This window comes from Plecotus auritus (genome assembly GCF_963455305.1).
Source record: "Plecotus auritus genome assembly, chromosome: 7".
NCBI lineage: Eukaryota > Metazoa > Chordata > Mammalia > Chiroptera > Vespertilionidae > Plecotus > Plecotus auritus.
Genome location: NC_137774.1, coordinates 147,885,141 through 147,903,555, shown reverse-complemented (window position 1 = coordinate 147,903,555; position 18,415 = coordinate 147,885,141). Strand labels below are relative to the sequence as shown.

Below are 18,415 nucleotides of genomic sequence, written 5' to 3'. Positions count from 1 at the left end.
CATCCCACAGAGTGGTGTTGCCCTCTAGTGGCCCATGGGCAGATGTGTCAGCTGCACCCACAGACCCCTAGAACCCTTTCTGGGAAATGGGTCTAGGTCTGGTGAATGTTACCAATCCCCCGCTCCCCAATCTCTCATCCTCTTCCGGCAGAGTTTGGGCTCTAAGGCCCTGCCCACCCCCGTCTTTCTGAGCTCTCTCCCCCATGCCTGCCTCCCTTGCTGTCTATCTCTTTATCCACAGTGCCCAGGCTCTCCCTTTTCTCCCAGACCCCTTCCTTCCACCTGGGTACCTGGACATTGGGCATTTCAGCAGCAACCTGTGAAATGAAGTTGTTTCATGGTCCCTGCCTACTCCAGCCCCAATACTAGGGTGTGGAGCATCCCACTCCCTTCGCTCCTGGTGCCCAGACCCACCTTACCCCATTATAGGGTCTTTAGGAAACCACAGAACCAGGCTCTGGCTCCAAGGCAGAAGTCATTGGATCTGGTTCTGGACCTGGCTAACACCAAGGACGGCAGATGGCACAGAGTGTGCACGGCCTTGGGGTCCTCCACCGTGCAGCCTGAAACCCTCCCCACAGCTGTGTGTGCAGTTCCCATAAAATGGGCACAGCCTCTTCTGCCTTTATCCCCAAAGCATAAAATGGGCTAAAAGTTAAGTAATCGTGTGAGCAATTTTTAAATAATATTCGAAGAGGATAAGCGTGATAAGAGAAACAAAGCAAGAAAATTCTGGAAAAAAAAAACTTTTAATACTTAAAAAGTTATATAACAAAAGGCAACATGTTCTTTAAAAGTGTACACAACACTAATATAAAATTTATTTTAGCATGAGATAAAAGCAAAACATAATATTCTGTGGAATATACCAGTTACTGGCCAGTTGTTTCACATCTGTTAATGTGAATTTTCAACTTGAACAGTGGTAACGCTACGGAACTGAACGCAGGGAGAGGCGCTGCTGCACCCTTGCCTGCGCAGCTGAGGGCATCTGACACGCGTTCGGAGGAACATCGAGGACTGCCTTCCCACAAGGAGGGCCATGTCTGACTGCTGTGAAGAATACTTTACCTAGAATTTTTTCTTGATTTCTGTAACACAGGAATAGCTTTTCCTTATGCATTAAATAGTCTTTGCAATGTCTGCACTAAGTAAAACAAGCTCACTGCAGATAGCAAGTGCCACCTTCTATCTTGAGTGATTTTTACAATTTTAATGCTATGACCAGATTCTTATTTACGACAATGTAATTTCTCTTTTGTTTCCCTAACCTATATTAGTCATCATTTTTAAACAAAATTTGTAAACATTTTGTGTCCAATCAACCGCAGGCAGGATGAAACACATCTAGACAGTTCTTTACAAAGAGATAACAGAACTTGAACTATCTCCCTTTAAAACAGTGAAAATGACAGGCCACCTGTCTTCTAGTGTGCATTTTAAAATATATAAATACAGCACTTCCTTTTAACAATGCTTGGCCCTGCAGGTCTATGCCACATTGTACAGATTTCTGGGGAAGTGACCTCACGGGTCGCATTCATGATTTGAAAACCACAGGCGGGAGCCCCGCTCAATCAATCACAAGAGGAAAGCTTCTCTCTCTCTTCAAACTGCTTGTCCACCGCCAGAGACAGGGCCTGGAGGAAGCCCTCGATGGTGACGGTGGGAGCCTGGAAGGATAGATATGAAGGAATTGAGGGGTGACCCTCGCCTGAGGGCCACTGGCAGCACTCACCCCTTCCATGACTCAGACATCAGAGAGGCAACTCCGAACAGCTGTTTTGAGTGAGGTGGCCCAGACCCGAGGGGCATGAGCACCTCTCGGAGGCTGGGATGTGAGCTCTGGATGTGCACAAGCAGAGACACACAGCACAGCCACCTCCTCCCAAAGAGCTTGGCGGGGCCCCACCATTAAGGCACCAAGGCTAGCACCTCCTAAGCCCCAGGAGCCTGTCCCTTTAGAAACTGAGGTAAAAGAAGGCAGATATCCCAATGGTTTAAGTGTGACTCCTAGCAAGGCCACACACTGCTGGACAGAGTGGATGGTAAAGAGAAAAGTACCCAGAGGTGGAGGGTGGCTTTGGAAGACTTACCTGAATGTACAGTGCATGAGCCAGAAAAGGGAGTTTTCTTAAGACACGGCCGCTGAGGCCCTCGCTCTTCCTGTGAATGTAAGCCAAGTTTGGGGATGTCAAGTGAACAATTGTGTTTTAGGACTAGTTTTCCTACCCATTTCTGAATGTCCCTTCTCCCACAACCCCTCGAGGAGTCCTTAGCTACTGCTCCAGGTGGGGAAGGGTCCTTGCTGCCCTGATGTGCCACCTACAGGCACTGCTGTGCTCAGGGACCCAATGCCAGCCCAGAGGCATGGATTACCTCATATCTTTATTAATTTTTGCAGAAATTTCTGAACTGCTCTCCTCTGTCCCATCTCAACTGGTTTAAATTTCTTCAACAGATAATTAAAAAATAAAATACCCTTTAACCCAGCTGGTGTGACTCAGTGGTTGAGCGTTGACCCATGAACCTGGAGGTCACAGTTTGATTCCTGGTCAGGGCACATGCCCAGGTTGCGGGCTCAATCCCCAGTAGAGGGCGTGCAGGAGGCAGCCGATCAAGGATTCTCTCTCATCATTGATGTTTCTATCTTTCTTCCTCTCTCTGAAATTAAAAAAAAAAAATCTTTAAAAGTACCATTCCTGCCCTGGCCAGTGTGGCTCAGTTGGTTGGAGCACTGTACTGTGCAATGAAAGGTTACCAGTTCAATTCCTGGTCAGGGCACATAGCCAGGTTTCGGGTTCCATCCCCAATCAGGGAGTGTATGAGAGGCAACCGATGGATGTTATCTCTATCACACTGATGTTTCTCTTTCTCTCTCTCCCTCTCTCCTTCCTCCCACTCTAAAAGTATAAAAAAAATTATATATATATAAAAATAATAATACCATTCTTTATGCTAGCCCTTCATTCAAAACCTTCCACACGCCTCACGACCTCAGAATAAAGTTCAAACTCTGGTCAGAACTCAGAAGTGCTCCAGAATTGGCCCTCGGCAGCGCAACCCACCTGAGGTCCCTGCACACACGGTGCCGGCGGCCTCATCGATTTCTCTCCAGTTTATCTGAATTCTAACTGTTCTTTGAGGCTCTGCCCCATTTCTCCACGTTCTTTGATCCCCAAAGCCGTCTGAGAACTTGAAAGCACTACCAGCCCTGGACCAGGAACCCAGGGCTAGGGGGCTCCGAAGCTCCACCAGCCTGTGTATGATGACTTGGGGTTCAACTCTCTATCCTCTGACCCCCAAACCCTGACCCCAGATGGCTACAGTCAATTATGACTCCCTATTACTACAGCGAATGGACTTTTCTTGGTTACAAAAATTAGGTCCATTCACACCTTGAAATTTCACTCAGAAGGAGGCTCAACTTTGACACGTTGTTTTCAATGAAGCCAATCATCTCTAGTTCACGGAGGGTCAGCAGCTGCTGGCGAGGGTATATGATCTGACACTGGGAAGATAGGGGCAGAATGCATACGGTCAGCAACAGGACAGCACGGAGAGAGCAAGCACATCACATCTTATAAAACGCAAACGGGCCATTTAACAAGTGCATGCACACTCACTCTTCCCCAACACACATCTCCCTGATTCTTCAAACAAAGGCAAGAATACAAACAACAAAACACGTCTCGGAAACCAGCAGCGACCCAGCCTCTTCTAGGCTTTTGGCCAAAATGTGTCCTCACCACGTCACGTGTCAACATGGGAGTTCAGTCTGGTATTTGGTTTCAAGGACATGACACAACCCACAGACGGCAGAGCTGGGCTTTGGAACCAGGACTTCGCCTGCCTTTCAAGGAGGGTCTGTGTTTGTTGTTTTTAAGATAAGACTCTCATTTGGTGGAATGACACACCCAGGATCTGAGTCAGAGAGCACCTTGTAGACCACAAGCCTGCATGTTGAATGTTCTTTGCCAAGTAGCCACACTGGACTGTCAGACTGCCACCACTGAAGGAATTCCAACATGAACTGTTTCGATTCAGGAACCAGAAGAGAAAAGAATGAAGGAAAGGCTTCCTCCGCACATTTTGGAGGTTTGATGAGGGTCGTGGGTAAAATTAAGAGGCAGGGTTTGAGCTCGATGTATTTCGACCCCCGCCTAAGTGACTACCTCAGGCTCCCTGCAGCCTCCCGAGCTGCCACTGCGGCCCCTCCATTAACAGGCACCATCCTGCAGGCTTGTGCAAGGATGGCAGACCTCAGGGTCTTGACAGAAAGAACACAATCACACGTCAGCCTTCAGGACCAGCCAAATCTCCACTACAGCATTAGAATACCCTAACTTCCTGTAATCTGTGTAAGAAACTACCCCTGCCCACATGCTCAGCTCCCAGAAAAAGTCAGTGCACCTGGCTGAACCTTAGAACATCCCTGGATTCGCACAAGTGTGAGTACGACATCACACTGAGGGCGATCTCCAGCAGGACCCGCAATCGCACTGCACTGCACTGCAACATTTCTGATGGCCACTTGGGGTCTCAAGTCAAAGCTTCCTGGGACCCCTCTGCCTCTCCCACACCCCAGAAAAGTAGGGTGGACTGTGCATGCCGGGACAGTGCTGACCCAGCTCTGAGACCAGTGCTGAGCCCAGCTCTCCTGTCCCTGCCACAGAGGCTGTGTCATCTTTGTTGAGGATGTTGGGGTCCTAGATCTGTGGTGCCAGGAGGTGGCTGCAAGAGGGGGGTGGTGATTCCACCCCATCAGTAATTACAATGATGTCTTACTGTGATCACCAGGTAAATGCCCATTTGTTGGTTGGCTTGGTTACAGCCCATGTCCTCCCAGTGCCCAGAGCTCTTGGCACCAGGCACAGGTCAGGTCCCTGTTAGACTGAATTATGAGAGACTGTGAACATTGCTGCACTCACTGCTATCACCAGAACATGGGACCACAGGGACATGAACACCGTAGCCGATGACACGCTGTGAGCGTCTGTCTAGTCAGGATGATTCCCCGTGAACCAGGACCTCCTGTCAGATGACCTCCCTGTCAACCAGGACCTCCTGTCAGATGACCTTCCTGTCAACCAGGACCTCTACTGCTCTTCTTTCAGGGGAGGAAAATGAGGCTCAGAGAGCGGGTCACTTGCAAAGGCCGTCAGAACCAGAACTTGCCAGGAATGCTGACCACAGCCCATACACTTCCTATCCATTCATCTCTTGCAGGTAAATCAAACAACCACGATGATCATTTTGTGCCAAAAGAGCAAAAATATTGAGTCAGTGCCCATGATTTTGACCATTAATGCAACCTGCCAGATATAACAAACTGAAATTTTCAATCTAAAGAAATGGTTAATGCCTTGTCAAAATACCTTATTCTATATTCTAACTATTTTAAGCTATGTCAAGGAATTAAAAAAATATAAAAAGTCTAATGGTTAGTAAGAGAAAAAAACATCAAAGCACCTTCATCAGTTCTTCCAAACAGGAGAGATAGATTTTGAAGATGGCTGCGGCAGAGGGGGGCCCGATATACTGCCTGATGTCAGCCCTGTCCACAAAGGCCACGTCGATCCTCTCCGTGATGTTGGAAGTGGTCAGTATTACCACGTTGGAGTGCCTGGAGGCAGAGGAGCGAGGACCAGTCAGCCCGTGCCTGTGACTTGATTATACCCTATCCTACACAGGGATTGTCAGGAGCTGCCTGAAGGTTCTAAGCACTTAGCTGTCATTCAGCTAGCTATCCTTCCTATCCCAATACCAGCCCATGAGGCCTCCTGAGGTCCTGCAACTCTTGAGCTCCTGGCCAACACAGTGTGCCAGGCCAACTCTCTGGGGACCTTTGCTCTGGTCACTTCTCTGCCCTCTGGAAAGCTCTCCTAAACACCTGCTGGCTGTTCCCTTACTTCTTTCAATTGTGGTAAAGGTCTAATCTCTGAGGGCATCCCTGACTGCTCCATCTCCTGACCCCTCCCCCAGTACCTACACCCCGTCTGCCTAGACACAGCATACAACTGCTCATCACACAGCTATCGACAACCATGGAGCAGATTTAAAATCCCCTTTACCAGCTTTCCCCTCTAGCTTCCAAATTCCGAGAGCCACCATTGCCACTCTGCTCTCCAACCTGGGCTGGCACAAGGTGCCCTGGGGAGCATGCTTCCCATCCTGGTAGGCTTGAGCACAGGGGCAGTGCTGCTCTCAGGGACTGTGGTTGGCATACAGATGGTTCACAGGCAGCTGTATAGCCAGGGAGCATCTAGGAAGATCAGCTTCACCTGGACTCTGGCAACAGGTGTGCAACCCTCACAGGGTGAACAGGGTGAGCCAAACGAGGGCAGGGATGGGAATTTGACATACTTGCTGTACAGGCTTGTAGCTGAGGAGCAAAAGGCTGTACCATATAGCTTAAGTGTGCAGTGGCTATGCCATCTGGGTTTATATCAGTGCCTCTGTGATGTTCATTCAACAAAATCACCTAACAATGCATGTACCCCCATCGTTAAGTGGCACATGACTGTAGTACCTTTTAATTTGATCGATTTGGGTCAAGACAGCGTTGACCACACGGATGGCATCTGAAGGCTCGGTGCCTGCCCTGCAGGCATTGCGGGAAGCTGTGAGGCTCTCCACCTGTGGGGACAGAGCAATGGAAAAAAATTACAGCATCTGGCCCCACAGGGCAGCCACGGAACATGTGAATGAGCAAGTGAATGAACAAATGAATGGGTGTCAGGTGTCCAGGTGTGCCAGGAGCTTAACATGTGGGATGCCAAAGAGGACAGGGCTGCATGAGACAGCGACTGCTCAATGGAGGCTGGGCTGAGCGCGGGGTTGACTGCACCCTAGCAGCAGTAAGAGGCGCTCAGTCTTAAATTTCCTCCACCATAGGTTTAATGCCTGAACATGCTTACCTCGTCAATCAGTACGAACACCAGAGCATCCTTGTCATCAATCAGATCCTGGATCTTCTGGAACATCTTAGTTACTAGCTTGCCACTCTGGAACCAAAACACTCAGTGTTGACTTGTACTCATCATGCTGCCTGGTGCATACCTGTCCCCACCTGGCATCACTCTGACCCCAGGTACCCCTGCCATTTCCTGACAGCCCTCGGAGAACTCCCTAATCAGAGAAGCCAGGTCTGCAGGGGTGGAGGTAAAGCCAAATGCCCTCTTTTCCTGCTTCATGTGCCAGGACACTGAGACTTGAGCCCACAGACTCCTGTCCAGGGGCCACATGGCTCACTTGTCTGTTTTCTTCTTACTTCCCCTTTCCCAGCTGTCTTCACGACTGGGAATGAGATGAATCATGGGTGCCAAGATGCAAACCAGCCAGGCACACTCCTTATGGACACTCCCTGTCCCCACTCCAACCTACCAGAAGGGCCCACTGACAGGGCTGCCTGCGACAGAACACTTCAGAAGTGAGGGATACCTGTAACATCACCTTGTCCACGCCCCTCAGTTCACAGATGGCAGAAAAAGGCTCAGAACTCCGAGTGCATGCTCAGCTGAGGGGTGCAGTCCAGGTTAGAACTCAGGATGCCCTCCCTCCTCAGACAATGTTGATAGTCAAAGGTCTGTTGTTCCCAGGCTTTCAGGCCTCACACTATTTCCAAGTGACTGCTTAGCTCTGAAAGTTTCCTCTGACCACAAAGTCAGATGCACAGAAAGTTTGCCTAATATACAGGCCATCTTTTCAACTAAATGATTGACAATCCAGAGAACTAATACTTACTTCTGAAAACCACTTAGAAAAGAGGCTGTGGCTATTTATTTCAATTAGTTGGCCATACCGGTACCTAGGATGATAAAAAAAAAAAAAAAAAAAGAGTTAAGACAATTACTTTACAAATTAGTCCTCTGGCAACCCCAGTGGCAGCACTTTTGCTCATTAAATACACCACCTCTCAGCTGCCCAGTGTGGTAAGCATTACTAACAAGTCATTGTAATTATTGACAAAGAACTGAGGTACCTAGTAGTCTGCATACTAACTAGTATGAAAAATCTAAAAGAATGCAACCAACAGTTCCAGTTGAAGCAAATTAAGTTTCAAACTGAATATCTTCATTTGAATTAAAACAACAGTAAAATTCCTCTCATTTTTAATCTACTTAAAATTTATATTTATTTTTTAAAAGTACTACTGGTACTAATAAGCAAACAAATCTAAACAAGCATCAGAAGTTTTACCTGGCGTTGAATATTTTTTCCTCCTTCCACAAAACCTTAAAGACTGTGACAATTTATTTTCCAGCACAAATTCTAGCACCGTGGATACTCAGATGGCAAAAAGTGAACCTTAACACACAAACTGAATGACATCAGCAGTAATCCTGCAGCCACTCAGGAGGCAGCTGAGATGTCTAGACACACTTACTAGCAGTTCTGACTAGAATCACACAGGAAACCAGACTGAGGCAGGACAGGAGCTAACTCCCAGGTCCTCTCCAGTGTCTTTCATGTCGTAAGTCCACAGAAGGAAAAGAATTACTTTCAAATTTAAAAAAGAGACTTTCCATTTAAATAAGAAAAAAGGCCACTTACTAATTCTGTTCACAAAAGAGGAGAGGGAAGACAGACAACGTAACAAAATAAAGACTGGGTTGAGTATCAAACAGAGTTATACATTATCAGATTTTTGTACAGTCACGTGTCGTTTAATGAGGGGATACATTTGAGAAATGCATAGTGAGGCGATTTCCTCATTGTGAGAACTTTACAGAGGCAATTACACAGAGACACTTGATAAACATGATGTATGACCCCGCAAAACACACCACACACACACACACACACACACACACACCACACTGTTTTACAGCAAACTCTTTTTATAAGTAGAAAGAGTACACTGTAAATAAAAAAAAGTATAACAACAGAAAGTATACACACTAAATACATAAGCCAGTAACATAATCGTTTATTATCATTATTAAATATTATGTATTTTACATAACTGTATGTGCTGTACTTTTATACAACTGGCAGCTCAGTGGGTTTGTTTACACTAGCATCAGCACAAACACGTGAGTAATGTGTTGTGCTCTGATGTTATGATGGCTTCAATGTCACTAGGCAATAGGAATTTTGCAGCTCCATTATAATCTTATGGGACCATCATCATTTATGCAGCTGGTTGTTGACCAAAAAGTACTCATACCATGCATGACTGTGCTGAGAAAACTTCTATTTCTTGTAACAACATTTTCACTCTGTGGTGTTTTAGGAAACTGCCCATAGAGATCTTTAAAACACAGATGCATTTCAATATGTCAAGACAAAGGCCAAGTTGCTAAGCATAAAATAAAGGGTTGAAATAAAGCAATTTCCCTATGAAAAAATACAAGACATTTTGAAAAGAACGTAGATATTTAAAAGTAAATCTCATAGAATTCCCTTTTCTAAAGCCAAATGGGAGTAACAGGTACCAGATTTACACTGTGCTTTCACCAACTAGACTACTGAACCCCATAAATGAAGCAACATCTATGAAGGGCACTGGACAACAGGCACCAGAGGACTGTGACCTGAGAGAAGGGAAATAAATTGGTGCTACAATCGTCCAGCTCTCTGTGTGGAGAAGACATAAGAAGAAGACAACCATGGTGCTGAATTGAGTAGACAGAGGTCAGAGTTCAAAGAGCCCGAGGCGACAGAGCAGAGGTCCAGAGGGCAGGAAAATTTTCAGAAATAAAGCATCAGAAATCACCCTGATGTTCCCTCAAGTCTTTACTGAACACTTGGATATCTAGGAGCAGAGAAATCCATGAGGCTCTCCAGACCTGTGAGCTAAATGGTTCCCAGAGCTCACACAGACTGGCTGTGTTCAAGTTCCCAACAGCCAAAGCAGAGAATACTTGTTACTCACTCAAGGTGTTCAACTGAGACCCCAGGAGGGGCCCCCTAGAGAATTAAAAATAGATTACACCCAGACCCCTCTCTAACAAAGCTTAAAAACAAACCTCAAAAGGATCACAACAAATCATGAGTAACGGAAATGCCTATCAGAACAAGACCCAACAAACAGCCTTTGGGGAACCCAGACTCTTCAGATCACAATGTCTGCATTCCAACAGAAATTACCTGACATGCCAAGAGCAAAAAATGTGACCTGTAACCAGAAGAAAAACCAGTCAATAGAAAGACTCAGAAATAATGATTATGGAGTTAGTCCACAAGAACATTAAAACAGCTATTATACACTTGATCAAGGACTTTACAGAACATAAGTAAAAAGTATAAAAGGAACCAAATGGCACTTCAGAGAAAAAAAATTCACTATCCGAAATGAAAATTTCTCTGAATGGAATTAAAAGCAAATTAGATACTGCAGGAAATTATCCAAAGTGAAACACAGACAGAAAAAGTTTAAAACCTGAAAAAACAAAAAAGTGTACCAGTGGCCTCTGGGATAACATCACACAGTCTAAGTTGCAAATCAATGGGCTCCCAGAAAAGGGGCCGAGGGGAGACTAGGAAAATTAGTTGAGAAAATAATGGCCAACTATTTTCCAAATGGGATGAGACCATAAATTCCAAAAGACAGAACTCAAGGAGGAAACAGACAAATTCACCATTAGAAGCTTGGCCATTCCTTTCCAGTAAGTGATAGAACATCAGACCAGACCATCAGCAGGGACATCAAGTACCCTGCGCTGACATCCATGAAGCATTCCACCCAACAAGAGTAGAAACATGTTCTTTGAAGTGCACATGGAATGGTCCACAGGACAGAACACGTGCTGGTCACTAAGCAAGTCTCCGTAAGTTTAAAAAGACTGAAGTCATAACTCAAGACTATGTTGCGTATAGAGGAATTATTTTACAATGAAAGAGAGGGACCTACTATTCATGTATTAAAAAGTCAGCTTATGCTATTATAAAGGAAAAGCAGGGAATCTCATTCCCACTACTCTCCTCCCTCAAATCACCAGTTACCTGCTTGAAAGTCGAATGGTTAATTTCTGGGCCAAGGCTCTACACAGGGATGTTTTTCCAGTTCCTGGAGGACCTGTAACAAAATTTAACCAAATACTTGTTTAAGTCAGTGTTGTGACAAATTTCTTAAAACAACAGCAGTTGCATTTTCCACAGAATACAAAAGAAGAAGCGGAGAGTTCAATACTATGTTATTACAAGCACTGCTTATTAACTCACAAAGAAATCTGCTAGCAAAGTGCCATAAAATATTACCAATACTGTACACTTTAAAAGTCTTTTTTCCTAATTTGAATTTAACTTGTGCTTCTTGTCTTAGCTTCCACTGCCCCTGACACAAACCCTGCTTCTGGGCCGAGGGGCTGGCTCAGCTCTCTGAGTGAGCACTGCATTTCCTGGTCTATGGCTTCACTGACACCCTCCTTGTCCCCACATGTCATCTATGAAATTTACTTATTAAGGCATCTTTCAAAAGTCAAACCCACCTTTCTTGCTAATCATCAGGACTCTTAGGCACTGAAACTTGCTGTGTCTGCAGCCCACGGCAACACCGTCTTTCACTATGGCTATTTCTACACCGGCCTGCACCCCACACTAAACCAGAGGATGAAGGCAAGGACCCCTGATTGTACAGCCTCTTGCTCTGTGTGTCACCTAACATGCCTTGCAAAAGTTCTGAGGTGACCAATGTAGAAGAACAAATGCATCTAATAGAAAATGCTGGTACATTCAACTGATTTTCTGCAAGCATTTTCAATAATGAAAAAGAAAATATGTAACAAGTTCTAAATGAAATAATTTAAATACCTATTGATTGCCTACTCTGATCCTGGTATCAGGATAATGTGCTGAGGTATCTGCTATTTAAAAGACACTTTTTAAAAGGTGTATACAAGTGTACAATCTTAACTGGTAGAAAGAGGCTGGTTACTCTGCGCTCCTAAGCTAAGAAAAATACCCCCTATCTTTCTCTGAGAAGAACCAGACAAAATTTCTGTAAAGTATGGTTTTGCAGCTTACTGCTCACAAAGCAAAGCTCTAAGAATGCTACAAAGTAAATCCAGGCAATTTCTTTTCCAAGGAATTTATGATGAGTTGGGGGAAATGAGAGTTAATCGAAATGTTTAATAATAATATAAAAAGTCACAAGGCAGTAATTGGGTGGCTGCCAGGCAAAGGGTCAAGTAACAAATGCCCAGAGTAATGTCAGCTGCATCGGCTTCATGGAGAAGGAACATTCTAGGACAACTCTGGCTCCACCAGAACGAAACTGCTGTAACTCCTCCCAGAAGGACAAAGGTACAAGTAAAACCTGACATCACAGTCTACCTCATCACATGCAACCTCGCATGCCTTACCGTGAAGCAGCACCACCCGGTTCCAGGTGATGAGATTGCTGTCAACATTCCTGTCTGAAAACAGTAACGCTGTCATCACATAATCGAGGAGCTGAGTGAAGAAAGGAAACATGCAGATAAAGAGGCTAACAGGCAAAGGCTCCCACTCTGTGTGCTCCTGCACGAGCAGCAGGACAGGAGCAAGGCAGCCCTCCAGAGACGCCACAACCAGACGCTTCCTGGATACATCACAAGCTTTCGTCTTAGAAGGTAACTTAAAGCAGAAAACGATAGCTGCTGGCTATTACTATTGTAAGCATAAAGGATAAACAAATATTTGAATGCCTAGATTACACAAAATAACTAAGGGACTTGTCAAGTAGGACTAAGCTCCTTCCTCTGGGCTGACACAGCAGTAGGCAAGCACACAGCACACTTACTACAATATAACCGTCAGGACTCCCTCCTCTCACTGTGGCTGCCCAGAACAGCCTGGGAGGCCAGGATAAAGACTTCCAGTATCCCCCACAGCGTGCAGAAGGACTCCTCCCTTGAAGGCGGTTTAGACGTGCTAGTACTTGCCCCATTCTGCCAACCTGCTCTGTCTGCAGTGTTCCCCTCAGCCCCCATGGTTCCTAAGAGTGAAACCCCATGTAAGCTGTCTTCACATTTGGCACCCTCCCTCTTCCCCTCAGGGGATGCCCCAGAGACCAACTCCATGTGGGAGCAGTCTCAGAGGACAGACATCTAGCCTATTTGAGTCAAAGAGCTCTGAGTTGTTAGCAACACAATAGTGACTCTACTTCAAACAAGGGGGCCTTTTGGGAAAAAAAGTTAAACTTACGTGAGATTTGACTTCCACATCATACACCAGGCTGTCCCACAGCCCATGGAATTCAGCTGTGACAAAATGAAACAAAAACTTAACTTTAGAAAGCAAGCATTACACCTACCAGCTAGATCTGCCCTGAGCCATCGATGCTCTCCCCTGCTCCACACATGGCATGCTAAGATTCTGATTACAGGGAAGTTACATTTTTAAAAACTGTCTTAAAATTAAATATGTAAAATAAATGTCAGCTATGAGGGACTTTTGACAGGTAATTAACTGGGTAAGAGTTACTTTTTGTCATGTTGTTACATACAGCCATCTCTTGTGGACCTGCGCTTTCCACAACCCAGACTCTAATCCACCACTCTCCCTATAGGTCAACACTTGGGCAAGGCAGAGCAGCAGGTCTAGTCTAGCCATTAGGACATCAGGCATAAAACTTGATGACTAAGTTAACCCCAGGACTCTGCCTACAAGAACACATGGCAAGTCCACGAATAAGCATCGAGACAGTAGGAGGAAGGAGTGGTCTAGCAGGACTGACCAAGTGGGCAGGAAGGAAGAGAATAGTCCCATTCTCAATGAACACCATCTGTGAGGATCCAGTGCAAAGGAACTCTCTACTTTCCTCTTTTGTAAGATATAAAATACCTTAAAATCCTATAAAACAAATGAACAAAAACCTCTCTGGTTAACTGACTTGGAAAGTCTGAGATTATGCCATCCTCTGACCTTGTGGACTCAGCATGCTCTACCTACTGTTATTGTCACACCCACCTGCGGGCAGAACCCAATGATTTGCTGCAATTATATTTTCTGTCTCTTCTTCCAAATTTTCACTGGTGGGGCCATCTTCATTTAGGTGGAAGATGTGAAGTGCAATAGTGCATACACTCAAATTGATGGGCTGTGATGAGAAGGAAAATCAAATAAGTCTACACAAATGGAAAAATCACTTGCTTTTCAATTCTATATCCAATTTGAATCCTAAAGTCCAAAAATAAAGATTGAAGGTGATGTTAATAGAAAAAAAGTCTATTATTTCAGATTCAGAATTAGCTCTTTAAATGTGTATATCCCTCCCTCTCCTTTTGGTATATAACATCTATTTGAAAAAACAACTTATTGTTTTTATAATTATAAAAGTAACATACTTGTTAAAAATTGTAATTATGGAATGAAGAATGTCAAAGTTGCCCAGCATGGTTCAGTGGTTGAGTGTCCACGGTTAGATTTCAGGTCTGGGCACATGCCTGGGTTGCAGGTTCGATTCCCAGTATGGGGCATATAGGAGGCAGATGATCAGTGATTCTCTCTCATCATTGATGTTTCTATTCCTCTCTCCCTCTCCTTTTCTCTATCTGAAATCAACAAAAACATTTAAAAAATGTCAAAGTCCCCTACAATCAACCTCATAAATGTTAGCCTATAATACATCACATACATCTGACTCAAAATTAATTCTATCACAGTTTCCTAACCATGCTTTTCCCAGTTACTAGAACTAGGAGACATTTTACATCAGTAGATAGAAATACCATTCTTTCATGGTTATAGCATATTTGGTGTGAATATGTCAGACATTTAACCAATCTCTACTAAATAGTTAAAATATTTTGATAGCTAAGGTGGTGTGGTTTTGGAACCAGTGTGCCCATGAGGCCTTCCTGACTCCCCAGCATCCAGACAATTGCAGAGGAAGCCCTTTCTTCAGAGGGTGGTTCTCAGTTCATATTCTGGGAGTCACTCCTGGAGCCATAGCTAGAGCCTGCTGCTCTCCACAATCTATCTCGTGTTCATCTTACGTTACCCAAATGTTTCCCATTATCTAAAAGATTAAAAATGGCAGCAGAGTAGGTGGATGTTGCACGGACATGCTCCCAGGAACAAACTGGAATTACAACTAAAATACAGAAAAACTTCCTGAATAATCAATGGAAAACTCGTTGGAGTGAACCCTGATACCTGAGGACTGGAAGTAGAGACCGCATAGAGACTATTGGAGAGGCAGAGGCGCAAAAGGGCTGGCTGGGCACCCACTGACAGCAATTGAAGTTCCTGAGAGATAGCTCAGCTGTGGGGGATTGCCACTGAGAACTCTGTGATCCCATCCCCAAGCTGGGCCCCCTAGCAAAGAGCACCAGAACTGAGAAGGGTGCCCACATAACATCTGGCTGTGAAAAGCAGCAGGGTTGCTATATGCCAGGGAGTGACGGCTGGAAATTCAAGCATCCTCTTAAAGGGCCAACACACAAAATTCCCTGTGGAGCCACCCACCATGTGCTCCAGCAGGGAGGGCAGAGTGGACTGGAGCTGTGTGAACAGAATCAGGGTTGGGGACTCAGGGGTTAGAGTTCAGAATGCAGACACCCCTAGTTTCCTGTGCTGAGTCATTCCCTCATGCAGTGGAGGACACCTTTCCCACACAGACATTTGCTTTTCAGGCAGCCTTGCCTGGGGGGGGGGGGGGGGGGGGATGGGGGACAGTTGACCCACCCTATTGGAAAACACCTTTCCCTGAGGTCACTTAAGAGACTAAAAATAACAGCCTCCAGGCAGAAGCAACTGCCCCACCCTATTGAGAAAAATAAAAAAGCAACTCTGGATGCCCCTGAGGATGATTGCCTGTGGCAATTCAAGCATCCTATCAGTTGGTAGGCAGAGGCGGTCTCTGGAGGCTTTGAGTATTTGCCTGATCTAATTAGTCAGAAAAAGCACTTGACACTGTCCTGCACTAGAGATTGAGAGGTATAGCAGATCTACCTAATACCTAGTCACAAACCCAAACAGGCAGCCAAAATGAGGAGACAAAGAAACAACCCCCAAATGAAAGAACAAAAGAATTCTCCAGAAGAGATAAATGAAAGAGACAAGAAATTTATCTGAAAGTGTTCAGAGTAATGATGGTAAAGATGCTCAACAGAATGAGAAAAGATATAGCAACTATAAAAACGGAAATAAAGCATGATATTGCACAAATAAAGAACACATTAGAAAGATAGTTAAAATATTTCAAAGTGATAGCTATTATTAACAATATTATTTGTTCATATATCTCTACAAAATTACATACTTATATGTTAAGATAAGTTCCTTGAGATGAATCTGCAGTCAAAGATGAGAACATTAAAATGTTTAGTGGTTAGCACCCATGTCTTCCAGCTAGGCTGTGCTACCTGTCCCTCCACAGCAGTGTTGGAAAGCTCTCCAATTCCCCTCAGCTGGCCAAAATTGAGTACAATGACATCAAATCTCAGTGTGGATAAAACTCCAACAATGCCACAATTGTTGGTCCTAATCTATAATAAAAGTGTAATATGCTAATTAGACCGGACAGCCAAATGACCTTCCAGACGAAGCCAGGGCTGCGAGGGCCGAGGCAAGCCACTGCAGCTGTGAAGGCCAAGCCCCTTGCACGAATTTCATGCAGTGGGCCTCTAGTATAAGAATGAAGAGGTCCACCACATAAGTGTTATTTTAGTGTCATATCGTTTTTACTCTGGTGATAGAACTGCCCCAACGCATCCACACTGTCATCTAAGCTCTTCTTAGCTCCCACACATGAACAGGTGAGGCAATCCATATGCTGGACTAAGTGAAGAGATTCAAGAAGACAAGCCCATTTCCTCATCTCTGTTGCCCCAGCATGTCCTATGGTCGTAATACATTCTGAGCACTCCATAAATTTTGTTGACTGAAAGCGTAAGAGAGAAGGCACACAGGCCTCATCAGCACAGCCCACTATTCTTGGTACTGTCTTCTAATTCCTGGTTTCCAATCTCTCCCCGACTGTCCTGACAGCAGGCTGGCAGTGGGGCCACATCTACTCCCAGCACCTGGCCCCTGCCAGAGAACCAGTGCTTATTCGATCGTCAAACCAACAGGTAAGCAAAGCAAACCAGTTTCTGACATAACACTATCAAAGCAGCAAGCAGACATTCATGGCAACAACTTTCTATTTAGCTAATGGTTAACTGTTTCTTGGCACAGGGAATTAGTAACTTACCTGTGAGTCTTTAACCTTTAATTCTGTGTCAACAATAGACACAGACTGCACATTTCTGGTCAGAAAAGGATCATCAAATTCAGTCCATGTGTAATCACCAAACACAATATTATGTCTGTTAAGTAGCTTTCTAACACTCAGCTTTATATCTTCTTTTTTTGCCGTGCTGGACAAACAAAACACAAAGGTCAGTTCTAAGTTTAAAAACACACACCAAGATTTTAACACTTAAAAACAAAAAAAGAAATTGGGGCATACATAAGAAAGTGCAGTAGTGCAGAGTACAGGAGGGAGTGGGCCTGCCTGGGGATCCAACGAGAGCCACTCCTTGCCTGCCAGCTGTGGAACCTGGAGAGCAGCTCACCTGGTGCCTCATCTCTTCATCAGGTAAAGGGGGCAGTAGCAACAGTTTTTGCTACACTGGACTACTTTGGAGATTAGTCAATAAATTCAAAATGTTTAGGACAATGCCTAGCATATAGTAAGCACTCAATAAATGTTGGCTATTCCTATTGTTAGTGAAAGAAGGAAAGCCCACCGCTGTGGGGTCAGGTCAGGAGTTTGCATTTTAACAAGTGCCCAAGGCTGGCATTCACACTGAGAAAACCGAACACTTCCGGCTTGGCATTCAAGGCTCCACGCTGCCCACCTTGCCACCTGACGGCCACGCTGACTGGTTCTGAGATCACACCAAGGTGTGCGATCAATGTGGTATGCCTCCTTGCACAAAAGAGCCTGAGAAATGCTGGCTCCAATGATAGTATCTATATTTCCCCTAGAACTGAGAGCTCTGAGTATCTGGCCCATCCTAACTTCCAGCTTTCCTGGGCTGCGCCCGGCTGGGCTCTGCGTGGGTCCCGTTCAGGGCCGGGCCTGATGGGTCAGGTCCGTGTCCGGCGCAGTGGGCTCCGGTGGAGGTCCGGGCCGAGTGTTGTCCGTAGGGGCCACGCAGAGACCGAATCGGCTCAGACCTACCCGGGTCCCATAGGGTCGGGTCAGGCTGGCTTACCTGCCGCTTCGCTGGTGCACCTCCACATGGATGGACGGCGTCTCGGGCACGCAGGGCAGCGCCTGCTTCAGGTCGCCCACGGCCTGGTCCATAGCACCGTCGCCGCTGCCAGGAGCAGCGGGTACCAGGCCCGATCGTGGCCGCCGCCTGACGCCCGGCGCCACCACCACCTCCACTTCCACGTCCTCCTCCACAGCTGCCAAAAAGACCTGCCCAGCCCGTACTTCGAATCTGCCGCGCGCAGCGCGCCCTCCCCCGACCCGGAAGTACTCGGGCCTGCG

General features: G+C 45.7%; 1 protein-coding gene across 1 annotated transcript; it reads right to left on the bottom strand.

Moving 5' to 3' along the window:
• Window positions 1–732: 732 nt before the first annotated feature.
• On the bottom strand, window positions 733–18,411 carry TRIP13 (thyroid hormone receptor interactor 13). Its single transcript, XM_080682123.1, has 13 exons — window positions 18,135–18,411; window positions 17,126–17,291; window positions 13,897–14,026; window positions 13,132–13,187; window positions 12,309–12,399; window positions 10,951–11,023; window positions 7,747–7,810; window positions 6,921–7,007; window positions 6,533–6,639; window positions 5,473–5,626; window positions 3,399–3,511; window positions 2,097–2,166; window positions 733–1,673 (listed from the first exon to the last, which is right to left on the bottom strand). The coding sequence occupies exons 1-13, from the start codon at window positions 18,224–18,226 to the stop codon at window positions 1,578–1,580; spliced, it is 1,299 nt and encodes a 432-aa protein (XP_080538249.1). The 5' UTR covers window positions 18,227–18,411; the 3' UTR covers window positions 733–1,577.
• Between the last annotated feature and the right edge of the window lie 4 nt (window positions 18,412–18,415).

What these genes read in the sequence shown, in the direction of transcription:
- TRIP13 (XM_080682123.1), bottom strand. Translation starts at nt 18,226, where the DNA reads ATGGACCAGGCCGTGGGCGACCTGAAGCAGGCGCTGCCCTGCGTGCCC. An exon ending in ATGTGGAAGTCAAATCTCAC is followed by an intron (nt 12,400 to 13,131) that starts GTAAGTTTAACT and finishes TTCTTCACTCAG; the next exon opens with CTCCTCGATTATGTGATGAC. An exon ending in CTCATGCACTGTACATTCAG is followed by an intron (nt 1,674 to 2,096) that starts GTAAGTCTTCCA and finishes CTATCCTTCCAG; the next exon opens with GCTCCCACCGTCACCATCGA.